Source organism: Psammomys obesus, unplaced genomic scaffold (genome assembly GCF_907164565.1).
Source record: "Psammomys obesus unplaced genomic scaffold, mPsaObe1.curated_primary_1811, whole genome shotgun sequence".
NCBI lineage: Eukaryota > Metazoa > Chordata > Mammalia > Rodentia > Muridae > Psammomys > Psammomys obesus.
Genome location: NW_026591598.1, coordinates 16,791,095 through 16,815,324, shown reverse-complemented (window position 1 = coordinate 16,815,324; position 24,230 = coordinate 16,791,095). Strand labels below are relative to the sequence as shown.

The 24,230-nt window shown below is 49.7% G+C and overlaps 1 protein-coding gene across 3 annotated transcripts in view; it reads right to left on the bottom strand.

Moving 5' to 3' along the window:
* The window catches only part of Tmco4 (transmembrane and coiled-coil domains 4), a 75,115-nt gene that overhangs the window by 10,285 nt on the left and 40,600 nt on the right, over positions 1–24,230 (bottom strand). For all 3 annotated transcript variants that reach the window (XM_055611329.1, XM_055611328.1, XM_055611331.1), the window contains 6 exons: positions 21,355–21,452; positions 20,870–21,013; positions 20,094–20,213; positions 18,669–18,833; positions 17,644–17,780; positions 15,036–15,120 (listed from right to left, as the gene is read on the bottom strand). In XM_055611329.1, the coding sequence (XP_055467304.1) occupies positions 15,036–15,120; positions 17,644–17,780; positions 18,669–18,833; positions 20,094–20,213; positions 20,870–21,013; positions 21,355–21,452 (749 nt within the window). The remainder of the gene's footprint in view (positions 1–15,035; positions 15,121–17,643; positions 17,781–18,668; positions 18,834–20,093; positions 20,214–20,869; positions 21,014–21,354; positions 21,453–24,230) is intronic.

Sequence of the window (24,230 nt, the reverse complement as noted above, 5' to 3'; positions counted from 1 at the left end):
CACAGCTGGCTGACCTCTGCTAGTCTCCTTTCCCTCACAGCAGCCCTTGTTAAAGGGAAACCAGTGTGCACAGGGCTTTTAACGTCTCCCCAAATGGCCAGAGAAGTGAAGCACACACCTGCTCCCCCCCATCACACTGTCAGTAATGAGACTCTCAGCTGTACCTGCAAAGTGAATGGATCCTCTCCCTCCCATCAGGGGTTCATGTGTGCAGAGAGTGAGAAAGCGGGAGTGGGGCAGCACTGGCGGGCTGCAGATCTACAGGAAAGGTTCTTGAAGGAGATGATATGAGCTGTGTCTAACACATACCAAGTCCACTGAAAAGGTATTCACACACGCGCTCCATGAAGGGAGAGGAAAACGATAAAGAGAGATGAGTTGGAGAAGGGGGGCTCTGACTGCAGTGGTTGCAGGTTCATGCCCTCGACCCCCCCCCCCCCCAGCAGGAAATACCTAGGAACCTGTTTGGCCATCTGATCAGGACTTAGGATGACGTCTTCCAGCGGACAACTAAGCCTTCCTTTCTGCTCTCTGATACCCACACAGAGGGAGATGGCTATTACCACACCCCAGGAACCTCAGAATCAATCTGTCCCACCTGGCCTTCCTGGCTGCCCCACCCCAGGCAGGCTCAAGCTAGCTTTGAGTTGGTTCAAGCAACCAGTGGGTACAGTTTCATGGCTGGGAAATAAATCATGTCAAATGTGTTTATGTGCTATGGTGGAGATGAGAGGACCATCTAGCTGAGCCACTGTCTGCTGGGTACTTCTGCTGGTGTCTGGTGATGGCCCAGCTAATTTTCAGCCAGCTGGGAGTATAGGGATGCTAGGGTTGGGCTGTTAAAATAACAATTTTAAAAATACTTTATTTTAAAAAATTATTATTAAATATATATTATATGTATGTCCAAGTATATGTGCGCATGAGTGCAGCTGCCAATGGATTCCCAGAGGGTGCTGGGTCACCTGGAGTCAGAGTTACAGGTGATTATGAGAGGCTGGACATGGGTTCTGGGAATCAAATTTAGGTCCTCTGAAAGAGCATCACATGCTCTGAACCACTAAGCCACCTCTTCGGTCCCCTCCTCTTTTATTGAGACTGGGTCTCACCATATAGCTCTCTGTTGGCTTGGAACTCAATGTGTAGAAAGACAGGCCTAGGACTCATTGAGACCCACCTGCCTCTGCCTCCAGAGTTCGGGGAATAAAGGCGAGTGCCACCATGTCTGGCTCCCTGTGTAGTGTATGCACATAGCATGTGGGTGGAGGCCAGAGGTTGACGCTGGCTGTCTTCCTTCATTACTGTCTCTCTTATCTTTGCAGATAGGATCTGCCACTGAATCTGGTGCTTACTAATTGGCTAGACTGACTGGTCAGCAAACTCTGAGGCTCTACTTGTCTTTCTCTTGTCCCGAGGTCGCAGATGTTCACAGCCTTGCCTGGCTGTGTTATGGGAATCCTCAGGTCCTCATGTTTGCAGCTGCAGGCACCTTACTGACTGAGCCATCTCACTATTCCTTACTACACCCTTTGTAAACATTTTTCCCCCTGTGAGACAGAGTCTCAATATATAGTACAAACTGGTCTTGAATTTGTAATCCTCCTCAGTCTCCTGAGTGCTGGGATACCACCATGCTTGGTTCTTCTCTCTCTCTCTCTCTCTCTCTCTCTCTGTGTCTGTCTGTCTGTCTCTGTCTCTCTCTTTTTCTCTGTATAACAGCCCTGGCTGACCTGGAGCTTGCTCTATACACCAGGCTGGCCTCAAACTAACAGAGATCAGCCTGCCTCTGCCTCCCTGAGTGCTAGGATTATAGGTGTGTGCTACCATGCCTCACTATGCTTGGTTATATTTATTTATTTACCATCATCACCTCTTACTTTAGGAAAGTTTGGGAGCAAGTCATCCTGGAAGGTGAGCAGGGCACCTCCATTCTACCATGGGACATTCAGCCTCAGAGACCTACAAAAGTTGTCCTGGGTCACACAGCAAGCACCTTCCAGGATTTGGCTATTTCTACATTTCATCTCTCTCTTGCCTACCTCACTTCCCTTTGTGATCTCATGCAATTTTGAATTAAATATGTTCTGACAACTGTGATGTCTTCTGAAATCTAGTTATTACAAACAGATCACAGGTACCCACAAAGATGGCTACTTCCAGTTTGGTGGTTGTAAGAGACACCCTGGCAGCCTAAAAATTCCAAGAAGACTGGTCCCTGGTAGTCTGGGAATACATCTGAACCTCGTGTCAAACATGGGAGAACAGATAGGGCTAAGAAAGAGAAAGAGAGGCCCACGACTTACTACACAGTTTCTATTTGTTATTTTTAATTACTAGGGATGGGATCCAGGGCTTTGTCCTCTGCCACAGAGATATTTCCCTGTGGAAGAGAGAGAGAGAGAGAGTGTGTGTGTGTGTGTGTGTGTGTGTAGATAGAAGGACCTGGAAAAGACAAGAATGTCACAAGAAGACCAACAGAGTCAACTAACTTAGGCCCATGTGGCCTCACAGAGATTGAGGCACCAACCAAAGAGCATGAATGGACTGGGCCTAGGCCTCCTACATATATGTTGCTGATGGGCAGTTTGATCTTCATGTTGGTCCCCTACTAAGTGGATTGGTGCTGTCTCTGACATGGACTTTGTTGCCTGCTTTTCAATCACTTCCCTCTAGTGGGGCTGCCTTGCCTGGCTTCAGTGGATGAGGATGAGCTCAGCTCTGATTAAACTTGATGTGCTGGGGAGGGTTGGTGGAGCAGCTCCCCTTTTCTGAGGAAAGGAGGGGGGATAGGGAAACGAGGGTGGAACTGGGAGGAGAAGGAGGGAGCTACAATAGGGATGTAAAGTGAATATATAGATGAAAAAAAAAAAAGAATGTGGCCTTTTGCTGACACACAGGCTCTTGGCTTTCCCATCAGAAAGGTTATTTATTTATTTATTTATTTATTTATTTATTTATTTATTTATTTATTTATAGACAAGGTCTCACATAGCCAGGATGGCCCCAATCTCACTATGTAGCTGAGGCTGGCCTCCACCTCTCAGATGCTGGGATTCTAGGCAGGCACCATAATGTCCCTTAATTGAGTGTGTATAATTTGGAAATACGATTTCTGCTAAACTGAGGGTTGCAATCTAGTTGGGAATGGGTGGGCTGCTTATGTGCATGCGCATATAAAGTAAAGGTGGAAGTCATTGCTCTGCAGCAAACCATCCCTGCTCGGTGGCTCTCCATGAGCAGTGTTTATTTCCAAGAGTCTACTAACAAGGCACAGCTGCTCCCTGAAGCCCAGGACCCACTTCTGGAAAATTCTCAGGCATTGAACTCCCTCTCTCCCCTCCCCTCTTCTTTCAGATTTTGTTTCAGGTGACCAAGGAACTTCCTCTTTCCTTTTTTCTACTTCCTTACCCCCATGATGCATTGTGGATAATTTCTACAAATGAATCTTGCAGTACTTTCTGTTTCTCTGTCTAACGGGCTATTGAAACACCAACATCATTTTCATCCTGCTTTCTCCTTTCCAGAAATTTCATTTGATTTTCTTTCTTTTCTTTTTTTTTTTTTTTTAAGATTTATTTATTTATTATGTAAACAATGTTCTGCCTGCATGTGTGCCTGCACAACAGAGAAGGGTACCAGATCTCATTATAGATGGTTGTTAGCCACCATGTGGGTGCTGGGAATTAAACTCAGAACCTCTGGAAGAGCAGACAGTTCTCTTATCCTCTGAGCCATCTCTCCAGCCCATCATTTGATTTTCAAACATCTCGTTATTCCGTCCATCCATCCATCAATCCATCCATCCATCCATCCATCCATCCATCCATCCATCCATCCACTTTTGGCTTTTCAAGACAGGGTTTCTCTGTGTAGCTCTGGCTGTCCTAGAACTCGCTCTGTTGACCAGGCTGGTCTTGAACTCAAAGATCCACCTGCCTTTGCTTCCCAAGTGCTAGGATTAAAGGCATATGCTACCACTGCCATGCTCATTATTTTTTTATTTTTCTAGTGTCATGTTAATCTGCTGGTTTTCTTCTATCTTTTTTCTTTCCGTGCAGAATCTCTACATGAAACCTAGGCTGGCCTGGAACTCATGTTCCTCCTGCTTCAGCCTCTTAGGTGCTGCAATACCACCTCTCTGGCCTTTTCCTACTTTTTAAAAATTAAAAATTTTTTATTTTTATTTTTTAGACAGAGTTTCACTACGTAGACCTGGTTGACCTGGAACAGGCTGGCCTCAAACTCCCGAAGAGCTGCCTGCCTTCGTCTCCCAGGCGCTGGGGTTAAAGGTGTGTGCCACCACACCTCCAGCCCTTTCCTACTTATCTTCAGTTTTCAACCTATGTCTTTACTAACTGTAACGTGCTGGTTTTTAAAGTGCGATGTCTGAGCCTGATGCTTGTTTTCCTCTGCCTTAGCCTCCTAATCCCTGAGTTACAGGCCTGTGTCCTCACACCCTCCCAACACTTCTTTTCCTTTCTTGTTTCTCTACTTCTTGGAAGCTCAGCTCAGCACTTCAAGGAGTATCAGCTGCAACTTAATTAGCATTTATGGGTTATTTGTAATGGGAGAATTTGCACTGCTAATTAGTGGGGAAGCTCATTAGTCTACACAATTGCAGCTCTAGAAAGATGCTAATGTAGTCCTATTTCTGCCTGCTCCCTCCATTTCTGGCTCTTTCTCTCTTTAAGATAGCAGCTCATCTGTAGCCCAGGCTGGCCTGGAACTTCTTGTATAGCTCAGGCTGACCTTGGATTTGTGGTAATTCTTCCCCTTGAGTGCAAGTGTGAGCTACCACACCACCCAGTATCCAAGTATCTATCATCTATCTATCTATCTATCTATCTATCTATCTATCTATCTATCTATCTATCCATTCATCTATCTTTGTTTATTTCATTTTGGCAGTGCTGAGGCTTGAACCCAACACCTCACACATGCTGTGCGAATTCTCTACCACTGAAATACATGCAGCCTCTTCCCCTTATATTTTATCTTCATTTATTTATTTTTATTATTTATTTATTCATTTTTTGAGACAGGATCTCACTACGTAGCCATGGCTGGCCTGGACCACACTATGTAGATCAGGCTGGTCTCAAAGTCATAGAGAGCCACCCGCCCCTACCTCCCAAGTGCTGGGATTAAAGGTGTGCACCATCATGTCTAGCTCTCCTCCCCTTTTAAAGAAGACGGGTCTCACTTTGTTGTCCACTTTGGCCTTGAACTCCTGGACCCAAATATTCCTCTCGCCTCAGCCTTCCTGCCTGAACAGCTGGGACTGTACAAGGCAGAAGCTTGGCAACTCTTCCCTCCATTTCTGGTGTAGCCAGCGTGGATGCTGTGGAGAGCAAGGCTTGTCATGATGAGCGATGCTGCCTCCTTGCCTGAACAGCCCTGTGTCTGTGGCGCTCTGGACACTAGTAGAGTGACCGAGGACCAGCACAACCGGTGTCTCTGGAACACGGCATATGCCCATGGACCTCCTAAGCCTTGGTCCCCATCACAGAAGAGTCCCCAGTGACTGGTGGCACACCATAAGTCTAGAGAAAGGAATCCTACATTTCCTCTTCTCTGACTGGATTGTGTCCTCATCCCATGAGCCAAAAATATGCCTTCCTCCCGAAAACCACCGCTTGTCACAGATTTGGTCACAGTGATGAGAAAAGAGACCGACACCACATTCTGCCATACTCTCATCTAGAAAATGTCCAGAGAGCCCGGAAATTGCAGGCTGTCGGGATGGTTCTACGAGAGGCTGTCTGGAAACAGCTATCAAACAGGTAACTACCAATCCCTTCCCTGCTTTGTAGATGTCGTGCCTAACAAATGTCTATCAGTAAAATGAGGGCATGGCCACCACTGGTGGCCATTTCTCAGGGACCCTGCACAGCTGCTGAGTGAGGTCTGCACGGCTCTCAATGCACGGCAGGCTCTCCAACAGGCGCTTCTCAACTTGTGCATCTTGACCCCCCCACCCCGGAGTCGACTGACCCTTTTACAGGGGTCACATATCAGATATCCTGCATATCAGACACCCACATTACAATTCGTAACAGTAGCAAAATTACAGTTATGAAGTAGCAACAACAACAAAAATTTTTTGTTTGGGGGTCAGCACAGCATGAGGAGCTGTATTAAGGGGTCACAGCATTAGGAAGGTTGAGAACACTGCTCACTGCTCTAGAAGCTGGCCTGGGGGGGGGGGTTGGGCCACAGCAAGTGGCTCCTGGGCCCTCTTCTGTAAAGTGTGCTCCCCCCTCAGAGCCATACCAAGATGGAGCTGTGCTGACCACAGCGCTGAGGGTGTCTCAAAAGTAGGGCAGGACCTTAGGGGCCTACTGGAAAGGTACATTCTACAAAGCGGAGCACATCCTGGATGTGGTCCCTCATGGGACACTAGGAAGAACCCTGATGTGGGTGTCAGCAGGGGGTGGACCTGCGAAACCTGCTAGACCGAACATATGTGCCAGAGCCCTTGAGTTCTCTGATGCTATTCTCTAGAAAACAGGGATAATGGTGGGAGGTTGGTGGGGAGGGAGAGAGAATGAGGGAAAGGGAGGAGAGTGGGGAAGGGGAGGGGGAGAGGAAGTTACTGTGAGAGATACTGCCAGGTAGGGTAGGAAGAGAGGTTGCTGGAGGATGGCTGTCCCCTGTGGTTCTGTGCCCCAGGCACACCAGCCTCTTCCCCTCCTTGGAGCACTGAAGAGGGGCCAGTACTCGCCATCAGAGTTCTGCAGAGACCAGGCAGGACGGACCAACCACCACCCTGGGATCGCTCTCCGGGTCTGGGAGACCGGCCCACAAAGCTGCATCAGCTGACAGCCACCGGATTACAAAATGCAAAACTACCCGGAGGAAGACTCCAGACTTGTGGCCTAATTAAGTCTTTGGTGAGTTCCCAGGCGCTCACCCAAGTCACAGCGGTAATTATCTGAAGAAGTCCCTGCTGCGGTTCCCTAGAGCCTTCTCTTTAGTTCAGTTCAAGCTGATAAAGATCTTTCCATCCTGACATTCTGCCCGCAGCTCTTGGTGCGGAGCCTCCGGCCTGACCTTTTAATGAGCAAAGAGCGGAGTTGGGCTGGCTAATTAAGTCCAATCAGAGCACCTAGGCCCCTTTAAGGAAACAACCCAATGCAGTGTCAGGTGGAAATGGGAGGCCTTGTTCCCTGTGGAGCTGGCATCTGCGTGTCCCCACACGTCCCCTGGTCAGTACTTTTTGTTTTTGCTTTGACTAAGAGGAAGCTAATAGCTAAATTCATATCTTAATTACTGCACAAGCTAATAACTGAGGAATACATGGTGTCCTGCCCCCCCTTTTTTCTTCCAACTTGACACAAGCTAGAGGCATCTGGAAAGAACCTCAATTGAGAAAATAACATGATTATTGGCCTGTAGGCAAGTCTGTGGGGCATCTTCTTGATAATGATGTGATAGGGCTCAGCCCACTGTGGATGGTACCACCCTGGGGAGGCGGTTCGGAGTTGTGGAAGAAGGCAGGTAGAGGCTGGTGGTGGTGGTACACGCCTTTAATCCCAGCACCCTGAAAGCAGATGCAGAAGCAGGTGGATCGCTTTGATTTTGAGGCCAGCCTGCTTATGGACCAAACATGTGGAATGTTGGGACTCATTTGGGACTATGAGCTGGGACTAGCACAGTTGGGTTTGGATGCAGGCTTAGCTGTGGGTACTTCTGCTGGATCCAGGCTCAGCTCTCTTGCCTGGAAACTTCCCAATGGCTTTATAGCTCCTATATCTCCCAACCCTTGTCTCTGTGGTATTGGGGATTGAACCAGGGCCTTCTGCATGGTAGTAGGCAGGCCCTTTACCACCATGTCACGCCCCAGCTCGGCTACTCACATTGAGGTATTTTCTGGCCTTTTCCGCCTCAGAGGCAAGATGAGGATAGCAATGCCTACCTCTCAGTGCTGTTGGTTCTACTCAATGAGAGAAAACAGGCAAAGCCCTTGGTACATGGCCTGTCACACAGTCCACAGCCAGCAAGTAGCAACTGTGAAATCACAGGAATAACTATGACAGGCGCTGGTATTCTTTTACTAATCAGCTTCAAGTCTGGAGGTTGAGGTGACTTGCCCAAGGTCACCCACACAGGAACCAGCAGAATCTGAACTTGAATTCAGATCTCTGCACCCAGAGCTCTTAAACCTGTTACTCTCCCCTGTTGTCCTGAAGACACTTGGAAAAGTGACAAAAGGAGCCTGTAGATGGGGAAGGGATAGGGAACCAGCTGGGTGGACAGAAGTGAGGGACCCCAGGGCCCAGCAGGAGCAGGCTTTGTAATTGCTTAGCAAATATATCCTGAGGCGTGCTGGCTCAGTCCTGGCTTCATGGACTGGGCCGCCGGGCAGAGACAATATGTAGTGCCCTTAATTAATTTTCTTCTGGTCCCGCTGGAATGAAGAGGAATTGATTTCTTGGTTCACAGGGCTTTTTCCTGGCTGAGCCAGAGAGTATGAGTCAGTCTGAACTGAACTCCCTCTCCAACTATGCAATTTTTAAAAAATCTTTTCAAAGCAAATACATAGGGAAAAAATGAAGAAACAGTCCATTATGAACCAGGGCCCAGGGTCTCTTAGTGAGTGCTCCAAAGGAGGCTCTTCTTGGCCGCAGGCACCATCACCCTTACCCCTGCCCAGCTGGCACCACTCCCAAAGCAAATTGATGCCCTTGGCTGGGAGACAGACTATTGTTGTGGAGGGGGGCTGTTTATCTTGGGTAGTTCCTGCTCTGTTCATTTCCTACTCTCTTGGCAGGTGTGCCTCCTGTCTGGGTTTTGGAAGGGCGGGTCAGGTGGGGTCAGGTGGGGTCAGGTGGGGTGGGACAGGTGGACTGCCGGGCAGTCTAGGGCAGAGCATCTGGTGTGACAGGGTCACTGGGAGGCTTGGACAATGGCTCCGTCAGTTGGCCTATGCACACATGGATACACAAGCATGTCTGCCCCACATACACGAAAACGTGAATACATGTACACACCACACATGAAAAATATAAAGGAGAAAGAGAGAGAGAGAGAATTGGGGATGTTTGTCACTACCCTATAACCTGGTCTGTGCTGACTGATACACTGTGACGGCTTGGCAGACCTCAAGTTCAAATCACTCCTAGAGCCCATCTGCTGATAGATTCATCCCAGGTACAGGGGACACAGAAGTCATTGAGACAGATCCCAGGGCCCAAGTGGCTTGCAGGGGACACTTATCTGAAAGGAGGATTAGCACCCCAAGCCTGAGGGAAGGGCAGGTCAGGCTGGGAGGGGCCCCTGTGAACTGGAGCTGAATCCTCAGAGTAGCAACACCCAAGGTCCACAGCAACCCCTCACAGGAAACATGAAGGCAGTGGCCCTCACCGTGGCCCCTGACACCCCAGCACCCTGGGGAGAGGGAAAGAAGGATGAGCCGTTGTTGTGAGGGTGAAGGGTTCTTGGCAAAGGCTTACAAGCCTTACAGGCTCTGGGAGACCCTGGGATTTACAGCCAGAGCATTTACTTGCTGGGTGAGGTGGGGTGTGAGGATTCCAGGAAAAAGTGGGTGGATTCTGATATACTAGAGCAAATCCTTCTCTCCGCCCCTCAGATCATGGCAGAGGGTCTCCCTGAGTGCAGATTAATTGGATGCTAAATAATCAGGGCTGCCTGGACCCAGACAGGGAGCTGGAACAGGAAAGAGGGTGAGGAATCCATTCAAGATGGTGGCCAGCTAGAGACTGCTGGAACTTACAAGGAAGGTAACTGCTCAGGGTGGCCAACAGGAAGGAACAGGACCTGCCGTCCCTGTGACCCTTAGGAAAGGCTAAGTTTTCTCCAGTGAGGATTACAGGTGACACCATCTACCTGCCAGCTCAAATCTATAAACTCAGCACATTCTATAAATTTATTTACTTCTCTGTGGGTAGAATGGTCCTGTCCTACCATGTGGGTCCTGGGGACAGAACTCATGTCCTTTCCCCACTCATGTCCTTAGAACCATCCAGTGTATTCTAAACAGTCTCGCTCACCTGTCTTACGGATCCCCACCTCTGTGCATTGTCAGCACTTTCCATAGACGGTTTTCCACAGGCCTATCTGAAGGCTGATTCCCCAGCCTGTGGTGTGACTGACACATGGTGGGACCTTCAGGAAGTAGAGGCTAGTGGGAGGAATTTCATTTAGATCCCCGGGAGTGTTACTGGGGCCCCACCCCCCTCCTCTCTTTCCTTCTTGGTGACTGTGAGGCGAGAGCTTTCTCTGCCTCGTGTTCCAGCCATGATGTACTGCCTTGCCACAGGCCCTAAAACAACCAGCCAATCAACGGCAGACTGAAACATTCCAAATGCTGGACCAAATTGTCTTTCCTGCTCAGAAGCTGATTACCTCAGAAATTTTGTCACGCTGACTGAAAGCTGAATGGCTGCACGGAATACAACCTCACCATGGCCTTATGCAGTGGTAGCTGGACTCCAGAGCGGGTGCACTTGCCAGCGGCTTCACTGTTGGAAGACCCCACCCAGTGACATCCAAATCCTGCCATTCTGCCACTGCTGGGCACAGGCTAGGCCCGAGAGTGAGCCTGGGTGTTTGTGAGCGTGTGAAGAGACTTGTGCTCATTTTGCTTTTTTTGGGGGTGGGTCAAAGCAGTTTAGCAAAGAAACATCCTGCTTTTGTCCCTAAAGGGCCACCGTGGAGGTGGGACATAAAGGCTGGGCTCTGGGGACTTGGGAGCCTCAGCTCCCCTCCTTGCTGAGTGGTGTTTTATTTTCAAGTTCTCAGGAGTCTCTGGGTTAGATTCTGCCAAGGGGGTGGGGGGGGGGCAGAATGGAAGTTCAGGTGGCTCTCAGGTCTAGCAGGAGAGATGTGGGTACTGCTAGGCATCTCTGAGAAGTCAGGCAGTGTGGCATACAGCTGGGCAGCCCCTGCCCAGAGGGCCCCTCCTCTCTCTAGGGAGAAAGCCTGAGAATACAGATAGGAACATGTGAACACAGCATCCCCCACCCCCGGAAGTCACACAGGCCCCAGGAGCATTCTCACAGGACAACAAGCAGGTGTTTGTCCTCACCTTCCACTACTGAGCTCTGGGGAATGAACTCAGGTCTTGGTGACAGACACACTAGCCACTGAGCTAGCCTGCTGACTCTGTGCCCAGGTGTCTCTAAGGGGTCCTAGGTCACGGTTACTCATGGGCCTGTAGGACAGCTGTGCAAAGGAGCAAGTGCTGGGGAGGGCACCTGGGCAGAGTGGAGAGTAGCCCAGAGCTGCCGTCTAGCACGGCCTCTGCCAAGCTGCCTGCTCTGCCACCTGCTGGCCTGCGATCTGGCTCCCCAGAAAGCTGTGTGCGCTTCAGTGACCTCCTCTGTGGAAGGGCCACACTAATCAGAGCTCTCCCCCATAGGCTACACAGCTACTGTATGTGCTGAGTTCAGCGCTTCTAGGGGCAGGAAAAGATAGTTAATGTATATGTGATTGTTGCTGCAATTAGAGAACCGTCTGGAAGGGGCAAGGCCTGCCCTGGGGTAAGGGTGGGGATGAGGGTAGGAGTGAGGGTGGGGGCGGGGGATGTTCCAAGCGGAGATGGGAGAGTACTGAGAAGCATCCACTGGGATCTGAGGAGTTGCTGTGTGTGTACAGGTGAGGGAGTAAGCATGTGTGGGCGGGCTACCCAGGACCCACCTCTCCAGCGACTCATTTGTAGAACTGACTCAGCGGCTCATTTTTCCATGAGTCAGAGACTTGAGGGTTCCCCAGCATTCAACTACTTAGCTCCTGGCCCACCCACGTCCCGCACGCCAGCATCTTGCTCCATCCACATCAGGCTTCTTCTGTAGGCTGCAGAATCCCCAGGCACCACCACTTCCAGGCACTGGAGCATAGACACTTTGTCTGTACTGAGGTCTACCCCAGAAAACCTCTCTGCAAGTGCCCACTGCCCGCTGCCTGCCATTGTCTGCGGTCTGTGTCCTTTCTAGACAGCGCTGCAGTTATGAGGAAGGGCACTGCCTCTGCCGTGAGATCCTCGAGGAAGACCCTCTCACAGTTTCTCATCTGTGAAGCAGGGAGAGAGCGGCCACACCCACTCCCCTGGGGCTGCTGCTGTGTGTGTGCATGGGGGGGGGGGTCGGAAATGAGGAAATACTCGAACAAGCTTGGAGCGTGGCTATTTCTTCTCTTGCCCCAAGTCAGGCTCCTGCCTGTCCTGTATACCCCAATATGCCAGGCAGTGGGATGACAGTAGGGTATGGGCCAGACCCCGCCCATCTTGGAGTTCATGTCCATTGTGATGCTGGGAAGGGGACACTATGAAGCTCAAGGACACAGAGAATAAAGTCTCCATAGACAGAGCACTTCCCTTCATTCTGGTGTCCTGTATAGTCTCATGTTAGAGCTTACGGAAAAAAAATCTTTGCTGAGTACACTCGTCAGAGCCAGCTACTTCCATACTTGTGATCTCATTTTAATCCCTATCACCCTTTGGGGTAAATATACAAAGTCTCATATTCAGGTGAAGGCACAGAGGTGTGGAGGGATTAGGTAAGTGGCCCGCCAGTCCCATGCCCGTCGCCTGTCTATGACTGGAGTGTGCTTAGCATGGTTAACAGCAGGCCAGGAAAGGTGGGACAGAGTCAGAGAGAAAGTTGCTTTGGGCGCCATTACTATCAGAAGCTGTACACAAGGCCATCCAAGGGTTATGCTGCCCTGGCCCATTCCTGAGAAGCCACCTGTCTGTTCCCCCTCCCCAATACCCCTCCTTTCCACCATCAACACAGAGGAGGCAGCTGCTGGGCAGTCTCGTCCCCCCCCCCCAAGCATGTTAAACTGTGACCCAGCAGGGGAACTAAAGCCCGGCTTGCATTAGGTCAGTGGTTCTCAACCTGTGGGTCGCGACCCCTCTGGAGGATCAGCTATCCTGCGTATCAGATATTTACATTAACAATTCATTACAGTAGCAAAATTGCAGTTATGAAGTAGCAGGGAAATAATTTTATGGCTGGAGGTCGCCGCAGCATGAGGAGCGTGTTGAAGGGTTGCAGCGTTAGGCAGGTTGAGAATCACTGCATTGGACGGGTCTGCAGGTAAGGTGTAATTTACACCATCTGGAGGCAGGAGCTGCCTTTTTTTTTTTTTTTTTTTGTCTCTGTGAATAATTGCTTCTATAGATAAGGACGAGTCGCTCTAAGAGCCAGGTGCACGGTCTGTGCAGGGGGTGGGGAACTGTACAAGGGGTGGCAGTGTTCCAGAGGCCTCTCGAGGAGCAGGAAGGAGCCTGGGTGGCCGGCAGCCAGCATCAACAGAGAGGTACACAGGTGAGGCCATGGGACTGCCCAGGGTTCCAACTGTGACCGGGAGGGGACCATGAGGGGAGCAGCGGAGACCGAGAGCTTATTAGCCTGCCAAGGAATCCTGGGAAGTGGTCGGGCTTTGCTGCCTCAAGCCCTGGTGTTTGGAGAGGTGGTTTTTATAGCACTCCCTAACCACAGGATGCTGGGTTCAGGGATACAAGAGGAGGGTCTCTTATGTGTGTCTGCCTGTTTGCCTGGCGTTGGCACCCTAGGGAGCAGAGGACATCCCAGGTGGCCACTGTCCCTGCAGCCTTCTAAGGACAAATAAACACAGAAACAACCTAAATCTGGCCAGTCCACTGACTTCACCGCGAGAGCAAAGCCCCATGTCAAATCAGTCAAACCACACCCAGCCGTTAGCTCCTGAGCTGTTTGTGTTGCATCCCTCCGAGTCTAGGGGTGCTTTGTTATACAGTGCTACCGCAACCATAGCTGACTGATACATCCCTCCGGTCTCTTTAGAACATATGTTTTTCTACAGACTACTTCACCACTTGATAATTCTCTCCTGGTTTTTCCTAAGAGAGACAGGCAGTGAAGTGATCATTTGTATAAAGTAGCATGGCAGGAGGCAGGGTTGGCAAAGAGCTGAGGAAAGGATGATCCTGTGGGGGTTTATCCAGCAGTCCAGAGTACCCCAAATCTGTCTGTCTGTCTGGTCTATCTATCTATCTATCTATCTATCTATCTATCTATCTATCTATCTATGGTACTCAAGATGGGGAAAAATATACAGAAAGAGATGTCCAATGTCTTCCACCTTTAATATAATTTTCATCCCTACTTCCTTGCTGGCTCTTGCCTGCCCTCTGACCTCAGCTTGATTTTCCTGGTGAGCATAACTTAGAGCTGGCTGCCAGGCCCTTTTACCTAGTGGTTGCAGGTAAACAAGAGCTACTTGAAATAGTGCCTTCCCATTGCTTGCACTGATTAGATACAAGCAAGGGAAGAAAGGTTGCTGCAAGAGAAAGGAGACTGGGAGTGGGGTGAGAGGAGGGGCCCAGGTGTGGACATTCTATGGCCAATGCCAAGGGTGGTATATCCATGTTGTCTGTGACCAGGAAAACAGCCCCTACTGTCAGTCTGATGGCAGGGGGATATTTTGGTCACAGTCAAAGAACACAAATGGACCAACCATACTCCTGAACTCAGGGACTTTTCCAGGGCTGTCTGGCAATGCCAGTGATGAAATGGATCCTGGCCTTTTCTGGTCTAGCTGATGGCAGACATCCCATCTTTCCTTGCTATTGCTGGTTGCAAAGCAACTGTGTCACACGCTTGGGCCGCCTAGGGAAAGGGGCAGCTCTGGATGAGCAGAAATTGAAGGGTAGAGGCTTCCCATGACATCCTTGCACTGACTGGTTTGAAGGTTGGCCACAACACTGTATGGGGGCTCCTTCTCCCTCGGCTTCATGGTGACACAATCCTGCAGTCCGTGACTTTGCACTTCTCACTCTGTCACTCCCACCCAAGAGCACGCATCAGAGCACAAGGACCCTTGTCATCGTGAGGGTACAGTCTGCCATTCATGTACTCTAATCTGTATACAGAACTAGCCTTCTTTCCATTTAAAACGATTCACATAAACTATTACTTTAAGGACTGGGAATGTACTTTGTGAAACTCATGACCCTCGAGGCCCAGAGACAGTGTTCTGGGGACCAACTTGAGAAGAGCTTTTTTGTTTGTGGTAATGAGTGAACTTACTTTGCTCCTGAGCCATCTCTTGTAGGCAGAAGTAGATGACTCTGGCTCCAAGGCTGAAGCCAACCAAGGTGACAGGTCTCTGGCCCTGAGGAGACACAGGACACAGATGTATGAAGAGGTTACAAGCAAGTTTGAATGTCTCAGTCCTTGAGCAGACCTTGAGCTCATCAGCACTTGCTTGTGTACGCATTACGGTCCCCTGAAGTTAATCGGTGGTCTCAGGGCCCTTATATGTGGGAGTTAGCAGCTCTGGGGTTGGTTTCCTCAAGAGCAGGTGGCCTCTGGCTGGCCTAATTCCCTTTCATCTCAAACCATTATCAGCCACAGCTCTTCCCAGGGAGGCAGAATGTGTCAATTACAAGGATTCCCTCCCTCTGCCTATGGCAAAGGATGGCAGTGATGCGGGCTTCCTCTGGGGATGGAGAGATTAGACACAAGGTGTAATGTGATGGGTATAAAGGCATGGGAGGAACTTCATGACAAGACAGTGATGGGGGGAGCCTGGAGGAAAGCCAAGGCATTATGGGACATGCTGAAGAAAAAGAAAATTGTGTGGGGAGTAAGGTCTGTCTGGGGAATAGGGTCTAGCTCCACATAGCAGTCAAAGCTGCTGACCATCCTAGCGTCCTTTCCCTCTCCGTCCTGAGCCTTTAGGCACACAGAGAGGAAGCTTCTGGAACTCCTAAGCTAAGGGTGTTCCCAGGGTGGGAGTCCTGGCTGGGTGACGGAAGACCAGGGACAGCCACGACTTCCAGGAATGCCTTTCATTTCTATATTTACAAATATACATATGTACACGGAAGGGAGGAGGAGCAGGGAGAAAGAAGCCTGAGGATACTCCACATACTTTGAAGTTGGATGAGGGGCGACTGGCAGAGGACAGAGGCCTCTGGGAGCTGGAGAAGGCTAGGAAGTGGATGCCTCCTTCCAGTCTCCATAAGGAAGGCAGCTGTGCAGGCATGTTCGATTCCTGCTCTCCATACTGTGAGGAGAGTGTGCATGAGGTAACTTCCATCATCTTCCTTGGTCACTGACACCCACACCGCTATGTGGGAGGCAATAGGTTTCATCCCGTTTAGCCCATGCCACTTTTGTCTTTGCCTTCCAGCCGGATCTGCCAAAGGGCTACTCTGGTTTTCCTTTTCACTTGGGGAGGGTGAGACGCAGGGATTGGCTGGAGTTAGTGGTTTCCCAGGCAACATCCCCACGTTGGCAGAAACTGCTGGGCCTCTCAGCATCTCCACTCCCCTTTGTCCGCAGTCATTGAATTTCAGCTGGCTGCATGCCTTTTCAGAATAAAGACTGAGTTTCCTGGCGTTTTGGACAGTGAAGTGTGATCATGTGACTAGTCTCTGGCCAGGGAGATGGCCACTGGGAGGCTGTATGGTGCCTGCTTTGACTCCTCAGGTCTTCCTTTCTCTTGCCTCCTGGTGCCCAAATACTGCCATCTTGGAGCAGGGAATCAAGGCCATACCCAGGGAAACAATGGTGTGGCCTTGACTTTCTGCCCAAGGAGAGAAGCCTCTTTCCCATGGCACATACCATCAGAGTACCTGACAGTTATGCTAGGCTTCTCCAGTGAAAATAAAGTTCCACCTTGAGAGTGTGTATGTATGTGTGTATGTTTCTGTATGTGTATATGGGTCTGTGTTCATGTATGTGTACATACGTATGCTTGTATATGTATGGTGTATATGGATGTACATGTATACACTCCGTGTGCCTGTATGTGTGTGTATGTGTGAGTACTCTCACACAGGCCAGAGATCAACACTGAGAAGCTGCCTGTCTTGTGTTATGAAGCAGTGTCTCTCACTGGGCCGGGGCTTTCTGACTTGGCTAGCCTGGGTGGCGAGTGAGCCCCAGGAATCCACTTGTCTCCACCTCCCCAGAGATGAGATTAAAGGTGTGTAGCACATGCCCACATCTGGTCATGTGTCCCTCCACCCCACAGAATTTCTCTGTGTAGCCCTGGCTCTCCTGGAACTTGGTCTGTAGACCACGATAGCCTTAAACTCTCTCTCTCTCTCTCTCTCTCTCTCTTACTCTGTCTCTTTGAGACAGGGTTTCTCTGTGTAGCCTTGGCTGTCCTGTACTCACTTTGTAGACCAGGCTGACCTTGAACTCACAGAGATCTGCTTTGCCTCTGCCTCCCTGAGCTCTGGGATTACACTTTTTTTGTTTTGAAATGTAGATTCTTGGGACAGGCATTTTATCAAATCTCTCTGGTCCTAGATCCAAATTTTATTTTAAAGCTATTTAAAAAAAAAAAAAGCTTTGTTTGTTTATGTGTGTCTGTGTATGTCTACCACATACATAATATGCAGGTGCCCAAGGAAGCTGGAAGAAGGAGTCAGTTTCACCAGCTGCAATTATGGATGGTTCTGAGTAACCTAGGATACTTTCCTGATTTGATGGTGCTAAGTAACCTAGGATACTTTCCTGATTTGAACTTGAGTGGCAGTGAAGACTACCTTCTCCCCCAAAGCTCCTGGGCTTCTTCCAACAAACTTACTGTTGGAGTTCCCATCAGCATACACAGTGTGTACATCAGTATACAAGCTTGCCCTGTCTGCCTTCCCCTTCCACCCCAACCATTCTCAGTTACCTGTTGCCTCGAGAGGAGGATGTGTGCCAGGTGCTTGCCAACCTCTGCGGAGCGATGGAGACACACCCCCCAGGGATTGTCGATGACGTTGGCCACACTGAGGAGGGAGGCTGGCCAGGTGAGGGCAGCCACAATACCTGAGGAGACAGGAGCCCAGAGATGAATTGGGGACAGCCTTGCTTACGGTAGTGTGGTTGATGGATGGGTAAAAAACATGGGTGGAGTCTGTAGAGCCAGGGATCTGAACGGTTTCATTTCTCCCATGGGTATCCGTCAGCTTGGTGTCTTTAAGAGGAGAGACACATGGGACTCTCCTCTTAAGAGCCAGGCCCTTCAGGTTGCCTCAGATAAGCTGGCCTGATTCAGGGGACAGCTGAATGACCCACAGATCCATGAACAGGCCCAGTTTAGACAAGCCAACCCCAGCCTTGCTGCTCCTGGGCTATTAGAATAAAGGATTATTATGCCATGAGTCTGGGGGAAACTTGTCATGCAGCAGTAGACAATGGATACATTATATGATTGGCTGGTGCCTTGTGTCTTGGCACAAAAGTCACAAACTTTTCACAAAGGAAGCTGAGACAGGAGAATTGTAAGTTGAATGTCTGCCTAGGCTACTGAGCAAGTTCAAGGTCAGCCTGGGCAAATTAATGAAACCCTGCCTCGAGACAAAAAGTAAACACAAACTTCCTTGGGGAAGAGGAAGGATATGATCAAAATATATTTAAAAATTGTTTTAAATAACAATAAAAATACTCAAGTTAAAGATTAAGCCATTTATCTTATCTCCAAATGTATAATAAAACATTTTTTGCCTTCTCCACCAAAACAAAAACAACAAAAAAGTAAACGCAGCAGCGTTGGAGACGTGCTAACCTGTGGAATGCTTGTTTGGTGTGCCTGCGGCCCTAGGTTTGATCTGCACCCTCTGTCTCTGGCACAGAGCCAGGCTCCCTTGAGTCACAGACATGCAAGGAATTGGTGCCACTGTGTCATGCCATGGCTGGTCAGGGAGGGGTGCTTACCAGAGAGCATGGTATACTTGAGAGCCTCCTGGGCCACCATGTTAGCGAGGCCACTGAGGATGGTCTCCAGGGCATTGCCCAGCTCCATCAGGTACTTGGCTTCCCAGGCCAGGCAGTACTGCTCCTGACTGCGGGCTAGGGCCATCCACGGGGCGCTGAATGTGCCTGAAGAGAACATAGATAGGTGTAGGCAGCATCCTCTACTGCCTGGGACAGAGGATGCCCCAGACACTGACTCAGACAGACAGCAACAGGGGCCTCTTTCTCCTGAGGGTTCACCCCTCAGGACTCCATCAACTGTAGTCAGCATGGCAGATGAACACACTACTGCCCTGTCAGTCTGTTCAGAGATGGCTTCCAGTCCTTCCTTGCTTTAAGAGCTCAGTGACCTTGGGAACATCACCACCTGACCTTGAACCTCACTTTGCTCATCTAGGAAGTGGGAAGATGTCAGGTAAGAGTTTGAATTACTCCGAGGTAAATTATTCCTTTTCCTCAACCAGGAGGCATTCCAGCACCAATCTGTCAACACACAGGGGTCTAGCATGGAGGCCCTGTGAGCCGACAGCACCTAGACTGCAGAAACGCCAACTGGGAAACAGTCAGATTTGGAGGTCTGGGTGGGAAGAGGCAGGGTCACGCCAATGTTCCCAGCCTCTGTTTCCTTACCTGGGACATCAATGGGAAATGACCCTGAATGAGGACGAGGAGACAGAATTCCCAAAGAGACCATGGTACACCTGTTCCCTCCTCCTCTCCCTATAGCCCTCTGTCTTTAGAGCCCAGTCTGGCACCCGATCTGGTCCTACCTGTTTCTGCCTGTGGCAGGACACAGATCTGATACACATGCTTAAATGGCATTATTTCTATTAGCGCCTTACTTTCTTCCCCTGGTCCTTGGGGTCCATGCATCTTCCATGGCCCTTCTGACAGATAAAAGACACCTGTATTCCCCTGGCCTCCAAGTTCTTGTCATTTGGTGTCTCTGCTATTTTACGACTTTCATAAGAAGACAGAGAATGGCTCTGTTGCGTACCACTGACTATTGAGGGCTTGGCTTGCTGTGGAGCATGTGGTAAGGCTGATACTCAAAATACAGTTGGGTGACTGAATGATGGTGGGTTATGGATGATAGGTGGACGGGGAATAGTCTATAAAGATCACTGACTGACTGGCTGGCTGCATGGATGGATGGATGGATGGATGAATGGGTGAATTCTTATTTGGATGATGGATGGTTGGATACACGGGTATATGGATAAAAGATGGTCTTCTCTCCTGTCTTGGTCTATCCCCCCACTCTGTGAAATGAACCTCCCATACCCACACCCAAGAGACACATAGAAATAACTAGTCCAGGTTCTGTCTGACCAACAGACAGAGCAGACCTGGCTCATCTGAGTCCCTCCCCACCACGGTCCTCACGGTATCTGCCGGACCCGAGCCAGCCAGTGATGGCGATGGTGATATGTAGCTGCCTGCCTTCCGTCAGAGGCAGAAACATGAACTCCTCAATGGCCCCGACCCGCTTCTTCATCTTGTACCCTAAGGACACAGAAACGAGCAACTGTATTCATGTGTTCACACACAGAGCACTGCCTATGTGCTCTGCTCCTGGACAAATGCATTTCACTCTTTAAGACAGGTACCACTGTTGTCCCTTATTAGGGGACAGGAAGACACTGCCCAAGGCCACTAGAGCCACAGACCAGGGTCTGAACTCAGGCTCTGAATCATCACCCTGTTCTGCATCTGTTCATGTCTGTATTCTTGCACTTCCTGCTGGGCCTTAGCCTTTACTGGAGGTGATGCCGACCATGATTATTGGCACCACACGTCTGTGTGCCATAGGGGCCACTGGCACAGGTGAGGCTGGAGAGCCGAGGCAAGGACACAAGGAAACTTCATGCCTCCATGGAAAAGTGCCTGGGTATTTCCTGGGTAATAGCGACAGATTTGGCTGGACTCTTTCTCAGCAAGTACTCACGGCTTTCACATGGGAAAAAATCAGTTTGTCAAACTTTGTCCTGACCCTGGCTCTGCTGATTACAAGTCCAGCAACTTCTGATGGCAGCTTCCCAGTCTGGCTTCGCTAGGACCCGGAAGGGACAGAGCCGCATTTCCTCATCCCCAGCAAGAAGCCACCTTGAGTCATGATGGATAAAAATCCTTTCCAGGTCCTCATTTTTCTTTAACCTTACCTGTCAGGCCGGCTCCAGCCGCGCCGAACAGTGAGGTCATAACAGCTATGCCAGCCACCGAGCCCAGTGCGGCTGCCCCAGCACTGCCAATGATTGTTGCGGCTCCCGCAGCGACGAGGGGGGCAGCTAGGCCCCCAGTCACACCTGCAGGGTAAGAGCTCAGTCAGGACACAGCTTAATCGGTTCTTTTTCCATGTGCTGCCCACTGCCTGCCTTCTATGGTATTTCCAGCAATGCCTCTAATTTATTTTCTTTTTTTTTTAGAGACTGTCTCAAGGAGCAAAGGCTGACCTTGAACTCCTGATCCTTCTGCCTCTATCTCCTAAGAGCTGGGATTAGAGGCAAGCAGTACCACACTGGGGCAGCGTCTCTCCCGTTAATGAGTATATTTACTACTGGCCTGGGCGCCTGTCACGTGCTGGGGCCACCTCCCCACCCACTGATATGCAGACCACAGGCTATCTATCCCCTGCTGCGGGCCTCACCGATCACTGTCCCGCCTCCAACGGTAGCCAGGCCTATCAGGAGATAGCGTTTCCATTTCCTCCGTTTTTCCTTTTTCTTCCGGGATGCCTCTGCGGTCCTGGAGAGAAGAGGCTGGTCTATGGATAGCTCTGGGCCAGAATCCCTTGAGGCCTCCCACCTTACCAACCCCTAAACCAGAGATCAATGATAGGTAGGCCCTGAGCCCATCAGTGGCTGGGGAAAAATCTCAGTGAATGGAGCACACTACTTACCCAGCAGATCCATCCTATTGGGTGCAATTTAATAATGGAAAGACAATAATAATAATAATAATAATAATAATAATAATAATAATAATAATGAACAGCAACAAAAGCAAACAAAGCAAAGAATAGCTTTCACAGAACAAATGGACCTAGAAGGAGTACAGAATGTGCTCCTATCTTGTCAGCAGATTCCACCTCCCCTGGGGGTTTCCTCCAGAGAAATTACTTGTGCGATGGGCTAGGGAAACATTGGTATGGGAGATGGCCGCCTTGTGGCCACAGCTGAATTGGTCCAGACTCTAAACTCAGATACTACAAACCCAGCCAAAGATTAGGAGGGGCACTTGCAGTGAGAACAGCTGGGGTTTTGTAATTTATGTCTTAGGTCTTTGAGAGAGGGTCTCAAAGGCCAGGTAGGCCTCTAATTCTCTATGTAGCTGAGGACAATCTCGAACTTAGGATCCTCCTGCCTCCATTTTCCAAGCGCTGGAATTACAGGCATGCACCAGCACGCTCAGTTTATGGGTCACAGGCATGCAGCCCAGGGCTCTGAGAACGTTCGCTGAGCGCACCACCAGCTTCGCAGCCTTCACCAGCCCCTCCAGGAATGGCTGTCTTGGTGCTCAGGGTCAAGATGAGCAGTTTTTCTGATGGACCTTTAGCCCTTGGCTGCTTTAAGGTGATCGGAAACAAGAAGAGAGGTGGAGGGTGGGTGGAGAGGCCATTAACAGAGAACTCTGAACTGAAGCTGGAATTTGGACCACTGAACGCAGAGTGCCCATAAATGACGAGAAACAGTTAATATTTAGTGAGTGCTTCCTCTACAGCAAGCCTCCACACTGTGCACTTCCCATTCTTTTGCCAAGGGGCAGTTTATTGTAGTCCCACGGTCTGATGCTTTAAGAGTACAGTGGTACAGCGGGGCGTGGTGGTGAATGCCTTTAATCCAGTAAGTAAAGCAGAGGTAGGTGGGTCTCCGAGAGCCAAGGCAGAGTGGAGGCGCGGGTGGGGGTTACACAGAGAAGCTTTACCTCCCCATGCCCCTCAAAAGGGATAATAGTGGTTATTCCAGAGGGGCTGTATGAGAGAGACAGAGACAGAGATAGAGAAGAGAGACAGAGAGCTAAGAGAATGCTTAAAATCCTTATAAAGTACAATCCTTGGTAGTAACAGTGGCCATTGCTGCCATATAACATAGGCTGAGCCTCAGTCTTCTACAAAATGAGGACAATAATACACATCTTTTAAAAGAGACATTTTTACTACATTAATTCATTGTGTGTGTGAGTGTCTATGTGCAGGTTTGAGAAGAACATGGCAGTTGCTCTCTCCTGCCACCATGTCGGTCCCAGTGTTAGAACCTGGGTCATCCACCCCGCAAATGGACAAGGCCCTGGCCCACCCCCCTGGAGTCTGCATATCTGTGGGCTGGAATTCCTTGTCCCCATCCATGCTCAACCAATGTGCTCATACCCTTCCTCATGAGCAGAACCAAGACATGGATTTGCCGCAGGCACCAAGGAGCTGGTGAATGTTTGGCTTCTCATCAGTGCCAGCTCATTTCAACACACTTTTCTCCTGAGGCCCCTGTGTGGAAAGCAGCTGCTCTCCACTGCTTCCCTGAAACCAAAGATAAGAGTCTCAGCCTGCCATGGGTGCAGGTTTCCGTGATAAGGTGGAACACGCACCTGGCAGGTGGAAGGCGAGAAGTGACTAAGAGTGAAGGAGTCTGGGGTCAGAATCTAAACTGTGAGACCCGACAGTAGCTCCTCAGTATTGGTGGGAGTTGATTCTAGGTGTCCCAAAGGGCACCAGAATCCACAGTGACCCATGTCCCTCATATCCGCATACATTTGCATATAGCTTTTGCCTGTCTTCTTGAATGCTCTAAAGGTGTTTAGATTTCATATATATCACACAATATAGCAAGGCATGTGTCATGGTATTCACTCTGTTTGGGTAAAATGACAAGGGAAATAAAGTTCATGTAGTAGAACTTATTTTAAAAATAGTAATTATTTTAGGATGATAGAGCATATCTGAATCCCCACTAATGAGGATGAGGAGGCACCTTGTTTCAAATATGTATGTGTGTGTGTGTGTGTGTGTGTGTGTGTGTGTGTGTGTATTCATGATCCATGGTTGGTTGACTTGGAGGGCCTCAGAAATGTCATAGTTGAAGACTGTTCACCCCTGTACTGCCAGCTGCCAGCTGCTGGCCAGTTTTCCGCAGTGAAACACGAGGGTGGTGTAATACTGCCATTTCTGGCAAAGTCTTTAAAAGCCATTGCAGGAGGCCGACGGGTGACGGGTTTCCTTTGCTCTAACCTGAGACTGACAGCATTCCATGCAGCCACCGACTCATCAGCCTGGAGCTCAGAACCAGGGCAACGTAGATAAGACCACATCTGATCTTCAGTGGGTGCAGAAGAGCAAGAAATAAGCCCTTGGTGTGGCAGGCCACAGGATTGGGGGGGAGGGGCTACCTGTTACAGCAGCAAAACCTGCCTCAGGGACAGAGCCAGTCACAGAACCTGTGACTTTGTACAGATTACATCTGAACCTTCTGAGCCAGTAAACACCGTGTGTGTGTGTGTGTGTGTGTGTGTGTGTGTGTGTGTGTGTGTGTG